This window comes from Protopterus annectens, chromosome 3.part0, assembly GCF_019279795.1.
Source record: "Protopterus annectens isolate FY-2018-M chromosome 3.part0, PAN1.0, whole genome shotgun sequence".
NCBI lineage: Eukaryota > Metazoa > Chordata > Ceratodontiformes > Protopteridae > Protopterus > Protopterus annectens.
In genome coordinates, this window is record NC_056731.1 from 10241931 (window position 1) to 10263907 (window position 21977).

The 21977-nt window shown below is 40.8% G+C and overlaps 1 protein-coding gene across 1 annotated transcript in view; it reads right to left on the reverse strand.

Annotated features, from left to right (window-relative positions):
* Window positions 1-2572: 2572 nt before the first annotated feature.
* The window catches only part of ABI1 (abl interactor 1), a gene marked incomplete at its 3' end in the record, with an annotated part of 1176232 nt that continues 1156827 nt past the window's right edge, over window positions 2573-21977 (reverse strand). Inside the window, 1 exon segment of the mRNA XM_044064550.1 lies at window positions 2573-2758. Coding sequence (XP_043920485.1) covers window positions 2573-2758 — 186 coding nt within the window.

A 21977-nucleotide genomic window follows, 5' to 3' on the forward strand; every position in this document is an offset into this window, starting at 1 on the left:
TTTAAAGAACCTCTTCTGCTTTGGTGCCAAACAGATTGTCTTTCTTCAAAGGAGCATCTAATAACTTCGAATTGAGATGGTTTGGCAAGGTCTGCTCCTTAAGCCAAGCATGCCTTCTCAGTACAGAACCAGTGACTGCTGCCCTGCAAAGATGCTTCTAGGGCATCAAAGCCACAATGCAATGTATGCCTGCTGATTTGGCTTGCAGAATGCATAAACTCTTGCAATTCTTTATTTTCTGCACAGTCTGTAAAGTTTGCTATTTTTTGTTTAATACGTTCCATAATATGTTTGTTGGTACTTCAGCATGTGAAACTGACAATTCAAAGCCCTAATGGCGAGGGTTGCAGAGGTATATACTTTCTTACCCCATCTGTCCAAAGCCCTGTCCGAAGGGGTGGCTTTCTTAGCTGTAGTTGCTTTGATACCTTTAGGGCCCTGGGAGATGATCTCTGGGTTAGCAGTAGGACTTTTGAAAAGGAATTTGTGAGAGTCAGGTACTCGGTAGTACCTGTCTGGTTTCCTAGGAGCAGGGGGTAAAGTATCAGGAGTAAGACTGGATTCCATAAAGACATCATCCACAACTTTCAGGGCTGGGGGTATTGCTAAAGGCTTATGTTGTGGCAAATCTAGAAATTCTCTGAGTCTCTTTTTGGACTGAGAACAGTCTTGGCATTCCCAATGGAAATGCTCTCAAAGTATGTAAGGTTTCACCAAAAGAAAAGTCCTCTGGAGGAGAGGCAGAGAGAATGGATTCCTCTGCATCTGAATCCTCATAAGCAGATAAGGGTGTGTCTTCATAATCAGATACCTCAGAGTCGTCGGACTCTTGGTCTGTTGAAGCTGCTGGGGACAGGTCTCTTTCTCATAGCAGGGGAAAGCCGACTACCCCTAATCAGCATAATAAGGTCTCCTGCCATTTTAAGCATTTGATGTTGTGGCAAGAGGAGCAGGTCCATGCGCTTTGGTTGTCAGTTTTCTAGATGTAGCACGTACTCTTGGCCAAAAAACTCGGTAGTTTTAGACAAAACTGAAGACGCGAAAGAAGTCGGTTTGTGTCGAACATCAGTAGTGCAAAGAACTTCCTCAGAAGCGGGTGCTTGCTCAGCAGCTCCGGACCCATCCAAGGTAGAGACATCTGCCAGTTCCACAGTCGAAGAAGAGTCTTGCGGCATACCGGACTCCGAAGGGGTCTCGGTAGAGGCCTGCAAATCTACTGAATCAGGGGCTGCGAAAGCGCCTCACTGAGTACAGCTGAACTGGCGACTAGCTTAACAGAAGCATCGTCAGCAGCGTTGGACCTATGCTGTCTGTCTCTGTCTTTATCCTTACGTTTTTTTGTATATCGGTAGTTGGATAGCTTACCAAAGCCATTTCGGAATACGGAGATCGAGAACGAAAGTATTTCGTGACAATAAGGGCCCGACTAATAGTTCGGGCATTGAACAAAGCACAAAACCAACAGGGAGGTACGTCGTGGTCTGGGCCTAAACAGGTGACGCAGTAAGAATGGAAATCTCAGTGTGGTATTTGCTTTCCACAGGCAAGACAATTGTTAACTTTTTCTGACATCGGTTAGAGCAGGAAAAAGGATCTAACTGGGTGCCAGCTTTAGAAGACTTCAGGATGATTCAATTCGTAAACAAAAACTCAGGTAGCGGCCGACCGGCACTCGTGCGAACTGCTCCGGGCTCCTTGGCAAGAAAGACTGATGTAATGGCATCGGCTGCCTGTTTTTATACCACTGATGACCTGACGTCAGTCTTGGAGCAAAAGCATCCGACGCAGAAATACTAAGTCTCTGGTATTCGGGCTGACTGAGGGCTACCTGCAGGCAGATAACCCAAGTGTGATGACTGCAACAGTGAAACACAAAGAACATCATGCAACTTAGTGGATTGTACAGGCAGCAGTTATGAATAAAAATTGTTCTGTAATTTCAGTAAGAGGTTGAGAATATTATGTTTATGTGCACATACGCACCGTTTATATACACGCACACACACACAGTAATGCATGTGTGCTTGCATACACACAAATACACATGCACATATGTAAAGGCACAAGAGGGTACTTATAAGCCAGACCTAGAGTAGAAGTGTAGCTAGAGTGAGGTAAAGGGGACAGCTGCCCTGGGCAAAAGGGGATTTGATCAGGAGATGGCAACTGGTTGAAAAGTGCAGTATCTGCATTTCTCAATGTACTGGCAAAAGTGGTGCTGAATGAAAGAGGGAAGGTCAGCACTGTGGGACAGAGGATGAGGAGGCACTTAGTACTGCTTAGCAGATTTTTCCAGACATCTAACACCTGCAGAGTTGGATCTCAGCATCAGATCTCCATCTACAAAAGAACTGTCCTAGGTATACAAGTTTAGTTTGGACTATTTAGCATGCACAATTCTCAGTGTCATTTGAACCAAGTATGTCATGCAACACAACAGCTCATCTACCATAATACAGTTATTGAAAGGGGCAAAACAGTAACCCAAGATAAAAACAGTTACATGACAGTGACATTTTCTTAAGTGCAGTAGCCAGAAACCATCTGAAAACATTGTTTAACTGTTACTTACCCTTTTCCAAGTAATTTTTGGGTGCCCATGCAGGATCTCCATCAGCATATGGGTCACTGTAATGCACAACTGCGGCTTCTTCATCATCATAGTCTATTGGTGGAGGCGGAGGAGGAGGGGGAGAATCATCATACATTGAGATATCATCAGGTGGTGGTGGAGGGGGCGGAGTTGGGCTATCAGCAACTGAAACAGTCATAGAAAGTATTTAAGTTTAAAACCCAAGACTGAGTAATCCAACACTTAACATCTACATGCAGTTAAAAATCAAAGCATGCACTAACATTAAGGCTACCGTGAAGTAATGCGTGGATCTGCTAGGAACATGCGTAATTTCCATACCATAAAAGGATATAATCATTATAAAAATTAAACTAAAATGTACATCGACAACTTTTTTATACCTCCAAAATAAAAATTTCTTAGTTTGAAATTTTCAGAACCCATTTTGCTACAAAATTATGCATTATTGATGACTATTCTGACAAGAAGTAACCCTGCACCTACCGCTCTGTTTTCTTCTAACAGTAAAACAACCAATCCCCTCCATAAAAGTACATTTATCAATCTGAGTTCTGTCCTTTTTACTTAATATTTGCAATGTATCTGCAGGAATAATAGACAGGAAACCTTAATTTATTTGTAACAAAGATGTATGACTCCAGCTCTTACTTGAAATAACAGTGCAAAGAAAATGTGTTTACAATGCAGTCTGAAATACAAGCAATAAACAGGATACTATTGATGTCAGGTCATAAAAACCTTGAATCCCAGATTACTGATAAGACTATACTGCCAATTTTAAACCAACCGTAAACAAAAAAGTACATTTAATGTCACAGTTGGAATATTTTACCACTCAAAATATCTGAAAAATGCCTAAAAAAGTTTCATTTTGGAGGAAGTATAATTCATTTCTATGAAGTTGCCATGTACTACTGATTTAACTGTGAACTGCTAGAGCCAAGTACAGTTTTCTTAGTATTAAAGTCATGACTAGGTTTTCTAGGTGTTTGCTCAAATCCTCTCAGTAAGGGGCAGCTGCCCTTAAAAGTCTGATTAATGTACACATTTTTATGCAATCAATCAAAAATACCAGTCCTGAATACATCTGATCAAACCGCATGTTCTTTCCCAGTATGTTTTCTTTCATTTATCCTTCTTTATTCCTCAACCCCAGCAGCAATACAGAACACTATAATCAGGATGGGGCGGAGGGAGCAAGGGCGAGTACATCTTAATGTTATACATTATAGAGAATCTACTGCAAACACTAGCCTAAGATAATATGCAAAAGAATATATTACATGAATCCGGAAAGTATTTTAAAAATTTTACAAAAGTCCGTAAGAGCTATCAATTTTCCTATATCTAAGCACAAAATGAAGGTACCCAAGCAGTACTCGAGGAAAACAGTTGGCTTTTCAGTATAAGCTCTGGACCCTATGACTGCACATAATTAAGACAAATGTGCCACAAATAATGTATTTCATATAATCACTATACCCTGTATAGTGTGCAAAACTATTTACTATAAACAGCAGTCTACAAAAAGAAGAATGCTGAAGTAAAATCATGTCCATGATTATTGCATTCTGACACAGCTAGATTAGGATCCATACTTTGGCCATTAGAAGACATAAAAAAAGCTGAATACAGAGCAGTTCATCTGTCAGAAAACTGAAACTAAAATAATATTTTTAATTGGTGTTAAGTATTAGGTAAATAAATATAAATGCAATACAGTCTGCAAGCCAGAGGGCAACAATAAAATACCAGCTGAGAGGAGATTCAGGGAAATCTGCTCTCTTTACATGCACATCCAGCATGTGTGGAACAGAGGGTTCATATTCTTTTTTTGGTAAGCCTGCTCATCTGATGAGTGCAAAAAATGTTACCAATGAAAAAAGTCACCTGTAAGAAAGTGACTGATCTCTTCCATTAGCAAAGGCAAGCATAATCCAGATGAATTGCTTGCTTTGGGGAAAATGCTAAAGGGAACATTTATCACAGTGAAACATATCAAACAAGATTTACTCACAGGAAAACAAAAATAAAAAAGAACTTCTAACCACATCAAATGGGACATAGTTAAGTATGCAAGTACAACCAAGATGAAAGAATAATTCTGCCTTAAAATGACCGCACACAATTAGGTTTTAAACAGGAAAGATTCTCAGAAAGCACATCCTGTAAATATCAGTCTGAGTGATTTTCAATAAGGACAAGGAAGGGCATAACACAGGAGAATAGGCCATCTTCCAGGCTCTCCTGAAACATGAAGTTTATAAAAAAAAAATTCTGGCCGTGAGAGAACTTCTGTACCATCTGCTGCAAAGCTCAAAACTCTCAGTGCAGGAATTGTACTACATGTATATATATATATATGTGTGTGTGTGTGTGTGTGTGTGTGTACATGTAAACACACACTCACTTGACATTTCTGTCCAATCTGTGATATTTACAATGAAACTACCATGCATGTAGAATGACTGTAGGAACCCTACAATCAGTGGTGGTGTCTGTGGTGGGTGAAAGGTTCCAGTTCTCTCTAATTTATTTATTTACGTATTTCCAGTTTGATGACCAGGGAGGTCCACTGGGCTCAGAGAGCCCGTTTTCAGTGGAGGCCCAGGGAGAAAAGCTCCACATTACATACTTTAGTTACATATACAATCATAGTAAAGAACACATAAATACAATTTCAATCCATGCTAGAGAACAGGAATAAATTATTTGATAACACAGTACCTAAATATTTAGGATGGTAGTGGTAACTTAACTGAGAGGGAGAATAAAGACTTAGAAGGAAAAGAGAGGAAAAAAAGGTGGGATGGGTTATTTACAATACGTACAATTATGTTATTTACAATATGTACATTTATGCTAGGTTAGCTTGTACTCAGAGTTAGTCAAGAGTTTAAGGGGTGGATTATTAGGCTAGGTGGGGAGAGTGCAGTTGCATTTCCTGTTAGAGGAAAGGTAGGAATGTAGCCGAGTTTTAAAGTTTTCATAGTTTTCAGAAGTCCTTTGAGAGGAAGGAAGATAATTCCATTTTTTTAGCCAAGGAAAAGGACAGAAGAAGCTGACCAGCAGGACGATTGGGTTTGCGGACAGTGATTAGGTTTTGGTGAGTAGATCTTAAGAGTTCTCTGAGTGGTGTAAGGTAATCACCATGTAATCTTCTCTTGAACCTTTTTCTCCATGCCGACTACTTGCCAGTTTGATGGGTGATGTACAAAAACTGTGCAACTTGTCTTCTGCCATCCAATGTTTTTTGGAACTCTTATCATCCTTGGTAGACTTGCCATCAAACAAGCTTTATCTTCATAAAGGCAGTAAATTAACCTAGCTTAGTCTGCAGAATTCACAATATGGAAGAATGTTATGCTTCTTTAATGTTACCTCTACTAGCCCTATCCATTCCTCGGGCAGGAAAGTCAGAGAACATGACCTGCACTAACATTTCACAAAGATATTTTAAAAAGTTATTCTACTAGAACTTTTCAGTGACCACTGCCCATTTCTCTCCTCCTTGTGTTTAAAAACAAAAAAAAAAAACAAGTGCCTTCCAGTTTTCATCAAAACACACTACTTTTCACCTTCCAAGGAAATGCATTTATATTATCATCCTAGATTGGTTAGTGTGGAGTCTGTCTTCACCTCAACTAATATGGAACAGGCTCTCCACAAACACTTCTATGCCCAGGACTACAACTAACTAATAAGTGCCTACCATTTGAAGACAATCCACTACCCATGTATTCTGGGTAGTATCACTTCTAAAAGCCTTATCAAGGAGCTACACAAAGCTTGGAGACCGTGACAATCAACCAAATTCCAAATTAAGAAGGGCTGTTAATTTCAGCTAAGCATGCCATACTACAGAGACAGCTAATATCACCTTCAAAAGTAAACTAAATCGCACTGGACTGAATTAAAAAAATCCTGAGTATGCTCAGTCCACCATACTCTTACGTATTTTTGTTGGGCTTCCATTTCTTTAATTTCAAGAATACCTTGAAAGCCCCAACAATAGCTACCTTATTATTTCAATTTACTCTGGCTTTCCACCACCTCACTGTATGCAGATACCCAGTTTATTTACCGCTTTTCTTAAAAAAATACCACTGTAGAGCAAAGTAAAAGGCAAATACTAATGGTTTCAAGAATAACTCCCCTTTGTACTTGAACAGTTGCAGTCAAGGTTCTTGAAATTTTTGGCCACCTTCACTGCACATCTCTCTTTCCACTTTTCTCGAGTCTGCTGAAAGTACACAACAGTCTTTCCAGTACATATAACCCACCTACCCCTAGTTCACTGGACTGCTGTCACATCTGTAACTTTAAATCTTTAATAAAAATCTTTGAAAGATTTATATATTGGTAGCTGCAGAGATGGCTATGGCCCATTACGCATTCACAACATGACTTTTTGATTGTTTTAGCACCCTTGATGTTTTCTACTGTACAACTAATTCTATACACATGAATACTTTCAGATATCCCTTTCAGTGGAGACTTACTCACTGAACTGAAATAATCTATTTGATTTTGCTGACCATTCTGTACTCTTGGAAAGAGTGGCCTCAATAGGCTTCAATACAGGTTCTTTAACTGGTTCTTCAGTTAACTCTGAAAGTGAAGCCTCCTGGTTCGATGTCCTCTAAACTAGATGTCTCCTTTCAAGTGCCTCCAGCAGTCTGTCCTTGGTCCCAATACTGCTCTCCTTCTTTATTAAAAGCCCAATCCTTGAAGAAAGAGTTCTGAGTGCTACCATATACGCAGGCAATTTAATTCTGTTAAGGTATATCAGTTCCTGAAATCCAAAGGGTCCACAAAAGACCTCCTAGATGTTTTGCAGAGGTTAACAGGAGTAACTAATTAGCAACACCATCACATCTCATTCATTGTTGTGAGGAACATACTAAAATGTACATTATCCTGCCTTGGCCATTTCAGATTCCTCTAATTAATTTATTCCTCAATTTTTCATTCAGAATTATACAGGATATAGCTAGTCCTATTACCTTCCCAACCAAAGTGAAATCATGTCTGGCAACATTTTGCCCATTTGAAATGTATGAAAAATCCCCCAAATCCACTCACACAAAGGAAGAAACTAGACTGAGAGGAATATACTCATAGCAAAACAGTAGCAAAACATGTGGTCTGCATCTAAACCCTATTAGTTCACTGCAGACCACAATGAATAGTCATTTTATATCACTGTCAGGTCCATAGGATCATCACTGTCTACAAACGTAGAAAGCTAAATGTGTCAGTGGTACAACTGGTTCTTTTGCCATTCCATGTGACTGCATTGCTCACACTGCCATCCATCATTAGGGCTGCAGCACTCTTGAGCATGTTGTCCTTAAGACCAAGACATTAAACTGACGTCCCACCTGCTTGAGATAGTGGTAGATCAAGTGGATGTCAAAGATCCCATGGCACCTATCAAAAAGAGTAGTGGAAATCCTCTGATGTCCTGGTCAAATTTCCTCTAGTAGAATAAATGCCACCATAGGTCTCCCCTAAAAGTTGCCACCAGCCTAGTGGCAATAATCCAGTCAGCAAAGGACAAAGTAGTAATAAATAAGTAAATGGCTACCCATCGAAGGACATGCTGCGCTACTCCTGAGAACATCTGAGGAATGTTGCTGCAGCTAGACTACTGCCCCCTTCTAGAAAAGAAACGTTCAGTCAATCCAGCTATACATTCTTTATGAACCCAGGACAATGGGGTTCATTAACTCAACAGACCAGACTCTGGCATTCTAACTACACAGCAAGAACTCTGTAGGTTTGCCCCTGTTGTCTGAAAACCAGTAAGAGCAGATACTAGAAATTAAAGGAAGTCAGGATGATTCAGAACTATGCCAATAAGTTACAGCTTGATGTCATTTCTTTGGAGTCAAATCAGGAGCCCAGCAATGATGTACCTTATGCTGAAGTCAGGTGACTCAAAACAATAACAAAATGTCTTCATTATTTAACTCTGACACGCACCACCCACAGAAAATGTATTTCTGTGAATAAACAGAATACTGAACATAAGGAATGGGGTTGCTACAGAAGGGCTCCTTCTAGTTTATGTAACAAACAAAAGCAGGGACTTAACCAAGAATAAGCTTGATGAATGTATCCACAGGGTCCATGTGGCTACCTCACACATAATACAGACTTATAAATTCTAATGAAGGCTGCTGTCCTGATGCATCCAAATGGCTTGTAGGTTTCTCTTGGCTTTTTTCATTTAAGTAATGCAATTAGACAAGAAGACCTGCCTAGCATAAAGGGTACAAAGGGCAAATAAGATTTTCAAGTGCTAGACTTTCTTGCCTCCTGCATAATATGCAGCACTTCTTCAGAGAAATGGTCCTTAAATGTTATCAAGTCTGAACAACATCTCATTTACTAAACTGAGGCTTTTCAGGTTTGGTACACCATGATCCTTCTTCCATGGTCAGAAGGCACATTGGAGCCACAGTGGTCCTCACCTGGACTAGTTGGAAAAATCACTGCTACCCTGGCCACAAAAGGGACAACTACAGTGAGTCTGGATTTGGCTATTTGTACCTTATGCAACATTTTGGGGATCAGGAGAAAGACCATATATGGAACACAATTTTCGGCTGGCAGTGCTTCCCAGAAGCGAACTGCAGATGCAGCCTAACTGCACAACTATTCCAAGCTATTGTTGCAGCCTGAACAGCTGTCACAAATGAACACCCCCTACTTATTTATATAGTGCATTACCATGCGGCTGTCTATACTCACTTTCAGTGTTCCTGGTAAGCAGACTGTTCTGAAAGCTCTTAGGCTAGAATGAAGGCCATCAACTTTCAGTCTGACATGCTTTTTGTCATGGAGGAGGTCTACATTCTCTGTACCTTTAGGTGACATTATGGGTGCCCCAGGCCAGTTCCAGGTATCTACTTTCAAAGTCTGGGTGCTCTGGAGGACACAGTCAGAATCTACTGCATGCATAGCATACACTGCAACCACTAGCCGAATTCCTTCCTGGTAGGCAGGTGAAATCATGGACAACAGCTCATTCAGTGGGTGACTGTGTTCCTCCTACAAGCTTCTAAGCTACCATTGTATATTTATCATGCATATCCAACCCAGGGAACCCATCAGGATAGAGACTATTATGCAGCCTTGAGCCTTCAGGAACATCAAGGCTAGCATAACTGTAATTTGAGCCAGGTCTAAAAAAAATGGCCCAAATGGTTGATTTTGTTCTCTGGAACAACTTGCTCGGTTCTGCATCTAGTAACTACTCCTAAGAAAATTTCTGTCTTCTTTTTAGTCAAGCTTGACTTGGGCAGACTCTGGGGGAGAAAAAAGGTTGGTCAGGTAGTGAATGTAACAGCTCAAAACAATACTTCTTCCGCTGAGATTGCATCACTAAAGCAACCATGCAGATAGGAGTCCAGAGGTGGGCAAACAGTAGTATTAAGAGTCTGGCAAACAGTATGCGCACAGTGAATAGACCAAGGCAAGGAAGTTAGCCAAAATTCTCAGCATGCCATTCTGACCCCTGAACCTTGCTTCCACTATGTAAGATCAAGAGTCAGTCGCTAGGGAGTAACTTTATTGAACCTGACTGTCCACATTTTACAATTAATACGTGTAACAAAAAATGCATTTTTACATGGGGCAGAACAACCTTGCATGCAAAAATGGGTGAGGGGGGACCTCCCACACTACAAACACAGACATATAAAATTCACAGCTGACAATGTGAAATGGAGAAACTCTGCTAAACACTGCACAGTGGTCTCCAGAAATTACTGTTTTTACTTAACATTAATGAAGTGACTTAAAAGATGTAGTACACTGGAGAAACACATGGCAGCCCTGACCCTCAAGTACTGCTCTGCAGTCTTTGTAAATGCAGCTGTGCAGATATCAATTCTTCAAACCTAAGGCAGCTAAAGTTGCCTGTGGTTATAAGAGTGGAAGAAATGCTTGATAAGTTAGCACCTTGAAGTTGGTTACCCCTAGAAACTTGTTTGATATGAGTAATGCTAAAATGGTTATCCAACAACCATATTTTTTAAGGGGCAAGAAAAATGGAATAAACATTTTTTTTAGGTGGGAGCAACACAGATGAAATAAATTTTTTTTCCCTGGCCTTCCAGGGGATCACCTCACCACTTTAAAGTTCCACAATGCAGCAGCCGAATCATCACTGCTTGCTCCAGCTCCACCTAGATTGGGGGGGGGGGTGGTATTCAAAGAAGGAGAGAACCCATTTGTCAGAAGTTAAGCTGAATACTGTCTTTTTTTTCTGTATGCTCCTTGCTGCTGCTGTACCTGCTTGGCTGCCAGCCATCAACCACTGCCCCCAACTCTGAAGAAGCCATCATCCGGGTAGCCAAAAGGGTTGCTTACTCCCTTGTGAGCATCACAATGATGCTATTTTTTTATGTCCCTAGCCCCTCCCTTCAGGGGAGAAGTGTGACCTGCATCACCACACGAGCCACTACACTTCCTTATACACAAGCATGCTTCTGTGTACCTGCTGAGTATAGCTACTACATTCACAACTTGGTGAACCAAATGTATACCCCAGGACTACATGCATGTGTCACTGCCCTTCCTCCAAAGGACTACATTACAGGATTGCCCTATTGCACCTCCTCCTCAGAGTACAGGCTTGCCCTTCTCTCCATGCCAGTTCTAACAAGCACCCATGAATCTAATTAAACATACATTACCTGGGTCACAGACAGGGCTTTATCCCTCTACGTGAACTGATTTGTTTTGAAGAAGGACAACCTCACTCCCTCTCCAAGGATATAAGGTGTGTTACAGTAAAATAATGTGGAGGAATGACAAACATGGGGGAAGGCCAAGAGGACAGGGGTTTTGGAAGCACAATCAATATGCTCTATTGACATTATGTCAAGAACAATACTCATATTCCCTCTACCTAATATACAGAGCTGAGTATATTTTTTTTGGTTATAGAGTTTGTTAATTGTTGCTTAGATCTCTGTTGAAACTGTTGTCTCCCTGTTCTGAGAGACTGATCTGCAAATATACATAGGTGAGTTTATTTTTTGGTTTTAGAGTATGTACTGTTAGTTGTTGCTTAGATCTCTGTTGAAACTGTCCCCCCCACCCATTTTCTGCTGTGTCTTCATTTTCTGCTGTGTCTTCAGTTGGTATAACTGTTTTTACAGCTTGTGTGTTATGTAACTCAAGGATCACTTGCATAAAATTTGACCTGTTAGTAACAGCCTGCATTTAATTGCTGGAACCTGTGTTCTGAGAGACTGCCTTCCAGACTATCTGCAAATATACAGAGTTGAGTATATTTTTTTGGTTAAAGAGTTTGTTAATTGTTGCTTAGATCTCTGTTGAAACTGTTGTCTCCCTGTTCTGAGAGACTGATCTGCAAACATACAGAGCTGAATATATTTTTTTGGTTTTAGAGTTTGTACTGTTAGTTGTTGCTTAGATCTCTGTTGAAACTGTTTTGTTCCACCCACCCTCCCTATTTTTGGTTTGTAGTTTAAATTTGGTGGCTTTTGCAGTTGCCCGCCCCACTGTAGATTTTATCTGGGACACTCCCCCAGTCCCACATATTTACCACATTCTACCTAATAAACTCTTTCTGCAAGTGCTTTTAGTCCTTCTCAACTTAATTCCATTTTTTAAACTGTGTTTGGTCTAATATTGCTACATACTCAAGTGTGCTAGCTTGCACTGCATGTGAATTGTTTTTACTACTGTTTTTGCTACTTTTCTGTAAAAAAAAAAAAAAAAAAACTGTAAGCCTGTTTCCTACCTTTCCTGTAACTAGTGTTCCAGATACAGATTTGCTGTATCCAAGACTGCATGTAAGCTTCTGAGCCCCCCAAGCCTTTCTGTGTTGAAGGGGAAGCCTTCTAGATTATCAGTGGGAGTTGGTAAGCACTAGGTAAACCTGTCTACCACATAAGGAGTGGTTCTGGCCCAGAAACTGTAGTTATTGGCCGTTTGGGCAATCTCTTCCATCCCTCTCAACTTTCTAACTTAAAAGCCTGCATTTGCACTTGTTTCTGTCCTGTAACTCGTCTAGTGCAGATACAGATTCTTAGTTTTAGCACTTAAATTTGTTTATTCATGCTCAGCACTTGTTCAGAACTTGTAAGCACTAAATAAGCTACTAATTACTATAGCACTCAATCTTTCTCATTACCTAGAGGAAAACAGTTTTTGTACTTAACTTTCTCACTTGCTTAGGGAAAAACAGCTCTTGTACTCACTTTCCTCACTTATCTAGAGGAAAGAGTTTTTTATTCAGGCATGTCCAAAAGTCAGCTCCCAGTGTTCTCGCCTGTCTATCTGATGAATCTGGGCATCTTGAGGCAATGTAGAAATTGCCTCATGTACACAGAGAACCCTCTCCTCCTACCACCTAACACTACAACCTGTGAGAGATGCACTTCTCTAGCCAAACTGGAGGTAAAGCTCTCTCCAACCAAGACTGAACTTGACAGTCATGAAGAGAAGGTAAACATTTGCACCACACTCATCAGTCTCACTAAATCTACACCACCAAAATCCACACACAGTAATACAAAAACATTTGCAGAGGCTCTAAGTAATAATCTGTCTAAGCAACAGAGACCTCCAAGGCAGAAACGCAAGCAACCTCCATCCCCCAACACAACCCTAATGACACATAGCCCACAGACTCAGTGTGCCACTTAACCACAGCCAATAAGGCAAAACAACATACCCAACACACTAGTCATTGGTGACTCTATAGTCAGGCACACTGATGTCCCACTCAACAGGCTAAACAAGGACAAGGTTACTGTCAGCTGCCTGTCGGGTGCCAGGATCCGCCACATAACCCACGCACTCAGGTCACTCCACAACAAGTACAAATATGACTGTCATTGTCCATGTTGGTGTGAATGACCTGAGACGTACCTCCCTGGACTACATGAAAAGAGACATGGAACAGCTCTCCGATCTTGCAGCCCAGGGCAGGTATGACCCTAGCCCTGAGTAGCATTCTGCCATCGTCCCAAATTATACCACAGTGCAAGGACAAAATGACTGACTTCAACAATTGTCCCAGTAAAGACAGAGCCAGCATACTGTGTACAAAATCACTTTAATAAAATAAAATAATCATTTGATTATTTTATTTTATTAAAGTGATTTTGTACACAGTATGCTGGCTCTGTCCTTACTGCGACTTTTACTTTGTTTTTGAGCCATGCATTTGCCCTACGTGCAGGAGTGCCGTTTTGATTGTGACTTCAACAATTGGCTAAGCTTCTGGTGTCATTCTAAGGGGATCCAGTATCTGTCTGCTTGGGATGACATGGTCGACAGACCACGATGCTTTGCCACAGATGGCCTGCACCTATTGCCCCTGGGATTCCGGATGCTGGCTAAGGCTCTTGCTGCCATTATAGTGCCTTTTTTAGGCAAGGTTCAAATAACAAATTCACCACTGTAACAGGAACAGGCAAGCAAAAACTGAAGGTAATGCTACTCAATGCTAGAAGTCAATCTCAAAATGCACTCACTCGACGCACTCCTTAAAATGGAGAACATCGATAATTGTTCAGGGACTGAGACATGGTTCAAGGCTCCAGAGAGCACCCCTGCACTACCAGGCTATAACTCATACCACACTTTTCGGCCATGTAACCTGGACCGAAACACCAAAGGCAGAGGTGTGTCCATATTCATTAAGGATATCCACACCTCCAGGCTAGTTGCTCAGCATAATGCATCTGAGGTTATCCAAGTGCAACTAACTCTGCGCAAAACTGCAATCCAAATTGTAGCTTGCTACAGATCCCTCACCATGCCCCAGGATTTCCACTCCTCTTTTCTTGATGTACTGGAAAATATTATGGTTCAAACAAACACCCTAATAATGGGTGACTTCAACTACCCCACCATTAACTGGGAAAACTACTTGTGTACCAACTCCTTAGCTCAATGCATTCTGGAATTCATAAACTCCAATGCCCTAGATCAACTTATCCACACCCTTACCAGGAGCAACAATATCCTAGACCTAGTCATTACCAACATGAGTGACCGGTGTTCCACACCTGAAGTCAACTCCTCGTTGGTCCGATCCGAACATAAGCTAATCACCCTTGATATCCACATCTCACCCCCACCTCCCTTAAGGAAACCACGGTAAAGAATTTCTCCAAAGCCAACTTCATGCTTCTTAAGACAGAAGTGGTGAACTTCATGACACCCATGCAGATGGACAAAACAGTTACAACTAGTGAATCCTACACAAATGCATTCTGTAAGCACTTAAACGAGTGCATGGATCGTGCTATCTCAAACAAAACCAAGATGCTATCCTCCAAAAAAAAGGAAGCCAATCTGGTGGTCCCCTGCCATAAATAAACTATACAACAGAAGGAAGAAACTGTTGCAAAAGAGAGTAAAATCCCATGAGTGGAGGAGCTCCCTGGTCAGCCTCAGTAAGATAAGATCCTCCAAAGCTAGCTAAGAAAACAAAATCACCACTAATTCTAAGGAGAACCACAAAGCATTCTATAGCTATGTCAAGAATCTCGATGGCAACACCCAGATCTGCTCTGAGTTGCAGCACAAAGGCACGAAAATTACAGAACCAACTGATATTTCTAACATCCTGGCAGATAGGTTCAGTGCTAACTGTACCCCCCCCACCCCCTAAAGGGCCCATATCTATACAGGAAGAATGCAGAGTCCCTGTAATCACAACTATGCAGGTAAAAGCTGCACTCTCTAAAGCCAAAACACAGCATCCATAGGACCCGGACAACATCCCAGGCTGTGTTTTACACGAACTTCAGAACGAATTGGCTCCCCATTTAAGCACCATGTTCAATAACAGCCTCGCATGAGGCTTTGTGCCCACTGAATGGCGCACAGCAACAGTTATCCCACTCCAAAAAGGGGGAGCCACCACTGATCCCAGGAACTATTAGCCTGACGAGCCTGGTCTGCAAGGTCGTGGAACGTATCATCGTGGAACTCAAAAACAAAGACATTGGTAACTTCCAAACTCTGGATCCCACCCAGATCGGGTTTGTGAAAGGCAGATCATGCCTCCTGTACCTGATCGACTCCTTTGAGGCAGTCACCAAAGCCGTAGATGAGGGTAAGGTGGTTCACACAGACTATCTTGACCTCGCCAAGGCTTTCAAACCCATCCCCCACTCTGGAATTATAGCTAAACTCACTAAACTAGGTATAAATCCCTATGTCACAAGATGGGTTGCCAACTGGCTCACTGGCAGAACCCACACTGTAAAAGTTGCAGACTCCAAATCTGACCTCAAAGCAGTGACAAGTGGAGTACCATAGGGTTCTGTCCGGGGACCTCTCCTGTTTGGTATCTACTTCTCTGAAGTACAGGCCAACACAGAAGGCCTCTGGCTAACAAAGTTCGCAGACGATTGCAAACTAGGAGCCATAGTCAAGTCCCCAAATGATGTGAACATCCTACAGAAGGGCCTCGCTGAGACAGATGCCTGGTGTCAGAGCCATGGCCTAAAGCTCAATGCCAAAAAAGTGCGTGTCACCCCCTTTGGTAAAAAATCTGTACCCATGAACTACCACATAGGCAGCAATCTACTTAACACCGAATGTGTGATAAGAGACCTTGGGACTCAAGTGGACAGTAGCCTCTCCTTTGAAAGTCACATCACCACAGTAGTCAGGAAGTCCTTCTACGTGGCACACCTCATCATAAAAGGGTTCTCATCCAGGAAAAAAGAGGTAATTGTTCCTCTCTACTCGACACTCATTAGACCCATTATACAGTACAACGCCCCTTTTGGAATGTACCTCACAAGACATCTGCAGCAGCTGGAAAGGCCACAGAAGTACCTCACAAAGAGGATTACTGGTCTCAAACAAATGCCCTACACTGATCGCCTCAAAAAACTCCAGCTTTACTCCGTAGCATATCACCTACTCCGAGGTGATCTCTGCCTAACATATAAAATTATGTCAAACCCAGAGCTGTTGGACATGCTACACCTAAAGAAATCCCATTTCCTCCGAGCTACACGCTCTAGGGACCTAAACCTTGTCACCACAATAAACAGGACACGCTGGGGGGATAGATTCCTGTCTCAGACACTTCCCATACTCTGGAAAAGACTACCCATCTATGTCGAGCAAAGTTCTTCATTAGCACTTTTCAAGAAAAATCTTGATGAATGGAGAGGAAATAGGAAATACACCCCAGGGATCACTTCTGTGTCTCTGCTCAACAGTGGCACAGGAAAATAACTTTCTTGGGTGGCGTAAACCAGGGAACCTTGTTGGCTAGGCTTACGTAGGCCCTTGGGCCTATAGCCTAGTACCTACCTATGATCCTACTTCTGCCACCTCCCCAGGCTTTCTTTTCCCTCAAAACCTTATTTTGCTTTAAGTGGTCAGCCTTGAACTATTGTCTATAAAACAGACACTGTTTCACAGGACAGTTCCTACTGTATGTCAAAAAATGTCAGTAAAATAACTTCCTAGTTATCCCCTCATTTCCTCTTTCTTACATATTTCTTGGGAAGATAACCCAAAATGCACAAGTTCTAATACAAAGGGGATACAACAGTTGCCCCACATCATTTTCTGTCAAAGGGTGAATTTCTAATCAAATATGCCATTATACAACAATCCTTGTTACTGTACTTCTACTGCATGACTCTACTACATCATACGCACACTTTAATGGTGTGCTTTCCCATTACATAAGCCATCTAGGTTAGTCAAATAGCTCTGTCTTTCATGATCTCATCAGGGATGTCTCCTAATCATAACATCTTTAGGTATGAAAATGTCAATCTGACATTTAATTATGTAGGCCTGACAGTTAATAGGCCTAAAGACTAACCGGTAAGTGGTACAAACTTGTTTTTTTCCCCAATTCTTTCTAATCCTCTGCTCTCCTTATCAGGAAACATGGTCAGGATTACATTCAGTCTCCCCTACAACAGTCAAGGAGACCACAGTAGATCTGTTACAGTTTTAATTTAAAGATATTTACAGGTATCTTTTACCCTGTAAAATCTATCCAACTTTTTAAGGTATGGAGGCTGAGAGCAGAGTTCCAAAGGTCCTACTTAAAAGGCTTGTTCAAAGCCTAGAATACTGGTGGACAGGGCAAAAGACTGGACTTCCAAGATGGCTGCACATTAAGTAACTGCTTAATTCTAACTGTCCCGGTGTGAAAACAGAAACATAGAAGACAAAGTCAGTGGACCTAGATTTCTGGGTAAATTTCAGCAACTAGCTAGTAAGTGCACTGCCTGGATTCCAGGAAAAAAGAAATACAGAAGACCTGAAGGAAAATGTGACGAAAAAACACTGACTGGGAAAAGTACTGTAGCTGTTCAGCAAAAGCAGTGCAAGCTCCAGACATTACTTCTTGTAACCTACATTAAAGTATAAGGCAACTGCACAGAGACCTGACTAAAATAAATGAAACACTAATGGAGTATATCAACTCAAAAAATAACAGGCTGGAAAAATGGAAGAAGCTTTAAACAGATATGCAGATAATATGTTACAACTGCAAAACTCAGAGGTCGAAATGAAGAAAAGGCTGGCTGAATATGAGACTGCATAAGAAGAGATGTTGCAAAAAAAATTAAATTATAGAACAGATCACGTAGGGAAAACCTGAGATTTTCTGCTGTACCCAAGAAGCTGGAAGGAACAGACTGTATTAATTTTATGAAAGCAGAGATAAGGAACTGGACTGGTATTTCAAACTGGAATTGTTAATTGAAAGGGAACATCATGTGTATGTTCCAAACATGTCTATGAGAAAACAATCTAGGCCTTTAATAGTAAAGATGCAACCCTACCAGCAGGAGTTGATTCTGACAAAACTGTGGCAGAAGGACAAGGTACTAAAAGTGGGAGAAAACAGTGTGTTTGTGGATAATGGCTACTCATTCTACACTAAGCAGAAGAGGAGTAAATTTATTCCATTATTCAGGGAATGTCAACAAGCAGGCATGAGATTCAAATTGCTGTACCCAGCTAGCTTCACAGTTTTTGTGCCTGGAGGAACAAAATAATTTTTTGATGAAGGACGCACTAAGGAAGAAATACAAAAGTTTGTCCAAAAAAGTGAGTTGTGAAACAGAATGAGATTCTGCTTCTCATTCTTCTAGTAATAAAGACCACAGAGGGACAGACCATGCCAGTGAAACATTTTCTAGTGATTCAACAGAAAATGCTTGAGAGAGGGGAAAAAGCACAAGAACTGAGAGTACACTGGAAATGAAGCAGAAACATGGTTTGGGAGATGGAGATGAACAGGAATAGATCCATGAAAAAAATCTGAAAATATTGCACGTTCTTGGACTTTGTTAAACTTGTAGGGGACGCTAAAGCATATGCCCTACTTCTTATCATTAACATTTGGAGAACAAAATCACTAACTTGGAAACTGACAAATGGATTACAAAGCAACAATTACATTTGTGAAACATGACAAAACAAGAAAATCTGGAAATATTGGACTTTTTTGGACTCTGTTAAACTTGCAGGGGACTCAAAGCATATGCCCTACTTCATGTCATTAATGTTCAGATAAATACTCAGGGAAGGGGAAGAGTTGGGAGAAAGTTAACTACGCAAACCATTTCTTTCTTAATAGTATTATTTAACTAGTACATGGTTTTCTTTACGTTATAAAGTTTTTTCAGTTAGTTTTAAATAAAATGGGGGTGCTAATGTAAACAGGTGCTCCTTTTTTCTTTCTCCCTTTCTCCTTGTTTAGTTTGAAGAAATGTAGGCACTGCAATGTAAACAACAACAAAAAGATCTGTTTAAAAGAGCATGACAGAAAAAAAATTAGCATGCCTTTTCTCATTCTTGCATATTGAAATGACTGGGTTAAGGTCATTAGCTTAATCTAGCAATACATTTCAAAAGAAAGCAAATAAATGAAAAAATATTGAACATTATAAGGCTTTTTTTTCTAGTAAACCGTTTATGTGCCTGGTTCTCATGTCTCTAGCAGACTATCTAATAAAGAGAAAAGGCAAGGAGAAAATGTTTTCTGAAATCAATCAAGTGTTTTCCCAGCTGAGAGAGCTATAGATAAGACAAAAAACAGATAGCATTTACTAGAACCACAGGCTGTACCATGCATCTTAGCATGCATAAACTTATTTTAGGTTAGCTCGAGTCTGTGTGCTGTCAGTTTGGAACATCTGCTCCTACTAGGAGGGTAAAACTTCAATATCTGAAAATGGACATAGTTTTGTGTGTTAATATTAAGTTAATATGTTTCAGCGGGTATGGGTCTGTGTATTTTTGTGTAAGGGTTTTCAGTAAAACAAGAAGTTATGTACTTACTGTAACATTCCATCTGTGTTGTCCATTTTCATTCTTCCTCAACTGATGGGGTTCAGAACCGAACCGTCGGACCCGATTTTGACATTGCAAAAGCTCATGGAAACACTGAACTCTCGAGCTTGTCCCTTACCCAGAATGCACCAATACCAAATACCTCAGACCTTGTTTGCTGGCTATAATATAAAGTAGTAATTCTCATACAAATAGACATAAAAGTAAATATAGAAGAAAGGCTAGACAAGGCCTTATCTGGAGCTTTACCATGCTTGGAGTATACATAAATGTTATATCTACTTGCTCTTCCAGAAAACCATAAGGATGGGGGTTGGTGGGTGGGGAGTTAATGAATAATGAAAATGGACAACACAGACAGAACGTTATGGTAAGTACACAACTTCTTTACCTGATGATGTCAATTTTCATTCTGTCCTCAATTGATGGGACAGAGTCCCCAGCTACCTAAATCTCAGGGTGGACTCAAGGAAGGATACTCCTATGCATCACTGAGCCAAATGATGATCTGTTTCTTGATACCAAATTCAATTTGTAATGAGTGATAAAAGTATGGGGAGAAGCCCAAGTTACTGCAGCACTTATTTCATTCATGGAAGCTCAGGAATGAAAAACAGAGGAAGTTGCTACGAACCTGGTTGAATGAACACATATCTGCCTAGGTAAAGGAATATCCAATTTTTTTTGTTAATAAAGGTGATACAGCTTGTAATCCATCTGGCTGGGGTGACTTTGGACACTGGTTTATCCAGTCTCATATCCGCAAATGAAACAAATAACTGATCTATAGTCCTGATATCCTTTGTTTTGTGTAGAAAGAAGTGCAGTTGCCTATGAAGATCCAATAGATGAATCGCCTTTGTTCCAATAATTTGGAAAAAAAAAACGGTAAACTGATGAACTGGTTAATATGTGTAGATTGATATGCATGTACAACTTTAAGAAACTTTCTAGGGGCTTGCACGAGTGTATACATACTGTGAACATGTGAGCCTGATTTCCATTTTGTAGTAAGCTGTTGAGATGGGCGGCCACGGTGGTGCAGTGGTTAGCATTGCCGCCTCACAGCAAGAGGTTCTCCAGTTCGATCCTCGGCTGGGGTGCCTTCTGTGCGGAGTCTGCATGTCCTCCCTGTGGTCGCGTGGGTTTCCTCCCACATCCCAAAGATATGCTGCAGGTGGATTGGACACTCTAAATTGGCCCTAGGTGTGCGTGTGAGTGTGCCTTCTGTGGAAGGTTGGGTGCCGGGCTGGCAACTCGACACCGTAAAACTCCACTGCCATTCAATGTGCGGACAAGGTGATCCGCTGTGGCGACCCCTAACCGGGAAAAGCCGAAAGAAGAAGAAGAAGTAAGCTGTTGAGATGTAAGCATGTATATCTGTACCGTCTGTTAATCAGTTGGTTTATATTTTGTAATGCTGCTATCCATCCTGATGCATTTCTATGTAATAAAGCATATAAATGAACTGCCCTACCTGTTTGTCACCTATACTAGAGAGGGACGAGTGACATGGTGCTAAAACGGGATCCAGATTCCACAGCTTCGAGACAGGGAGGCACTCAGCTAAGATTAGAGGTATATACAGGAGTGAATCATCCCTTATGCATGTACAACTTGCAAAACAGGTCAGAAACAAATTTTAGGAATTAAAACTTGCTCAAGCTATTTCTTATTTGCGAAATATGAAATGAGGAATTCAGAATGCTCTAAACAAATTTCTAAGTAACAGAAATATCCAATATTATGATATAATAACAGAAATATTCAAAATAACTATGGACAATGTTTGAAATAAAGTCCGAATTGCATAAAATGAATAAAATAAGGGAGACTACGTAATTTTTTCACTAAGCACTACTTTTTCGCATTAATTAAAGCTATTTGAGTTGTATGAAATGTTTGCATGTTTGTGCAGCATTACAGTACAGTTATTTCACAAAATACAGCCATTTCATAGCATATTTCACAAAGTACGGTATTTCAAAGAGTTTATTGTGCATTTCAATGTTATTACAGGCACAACTAGCAG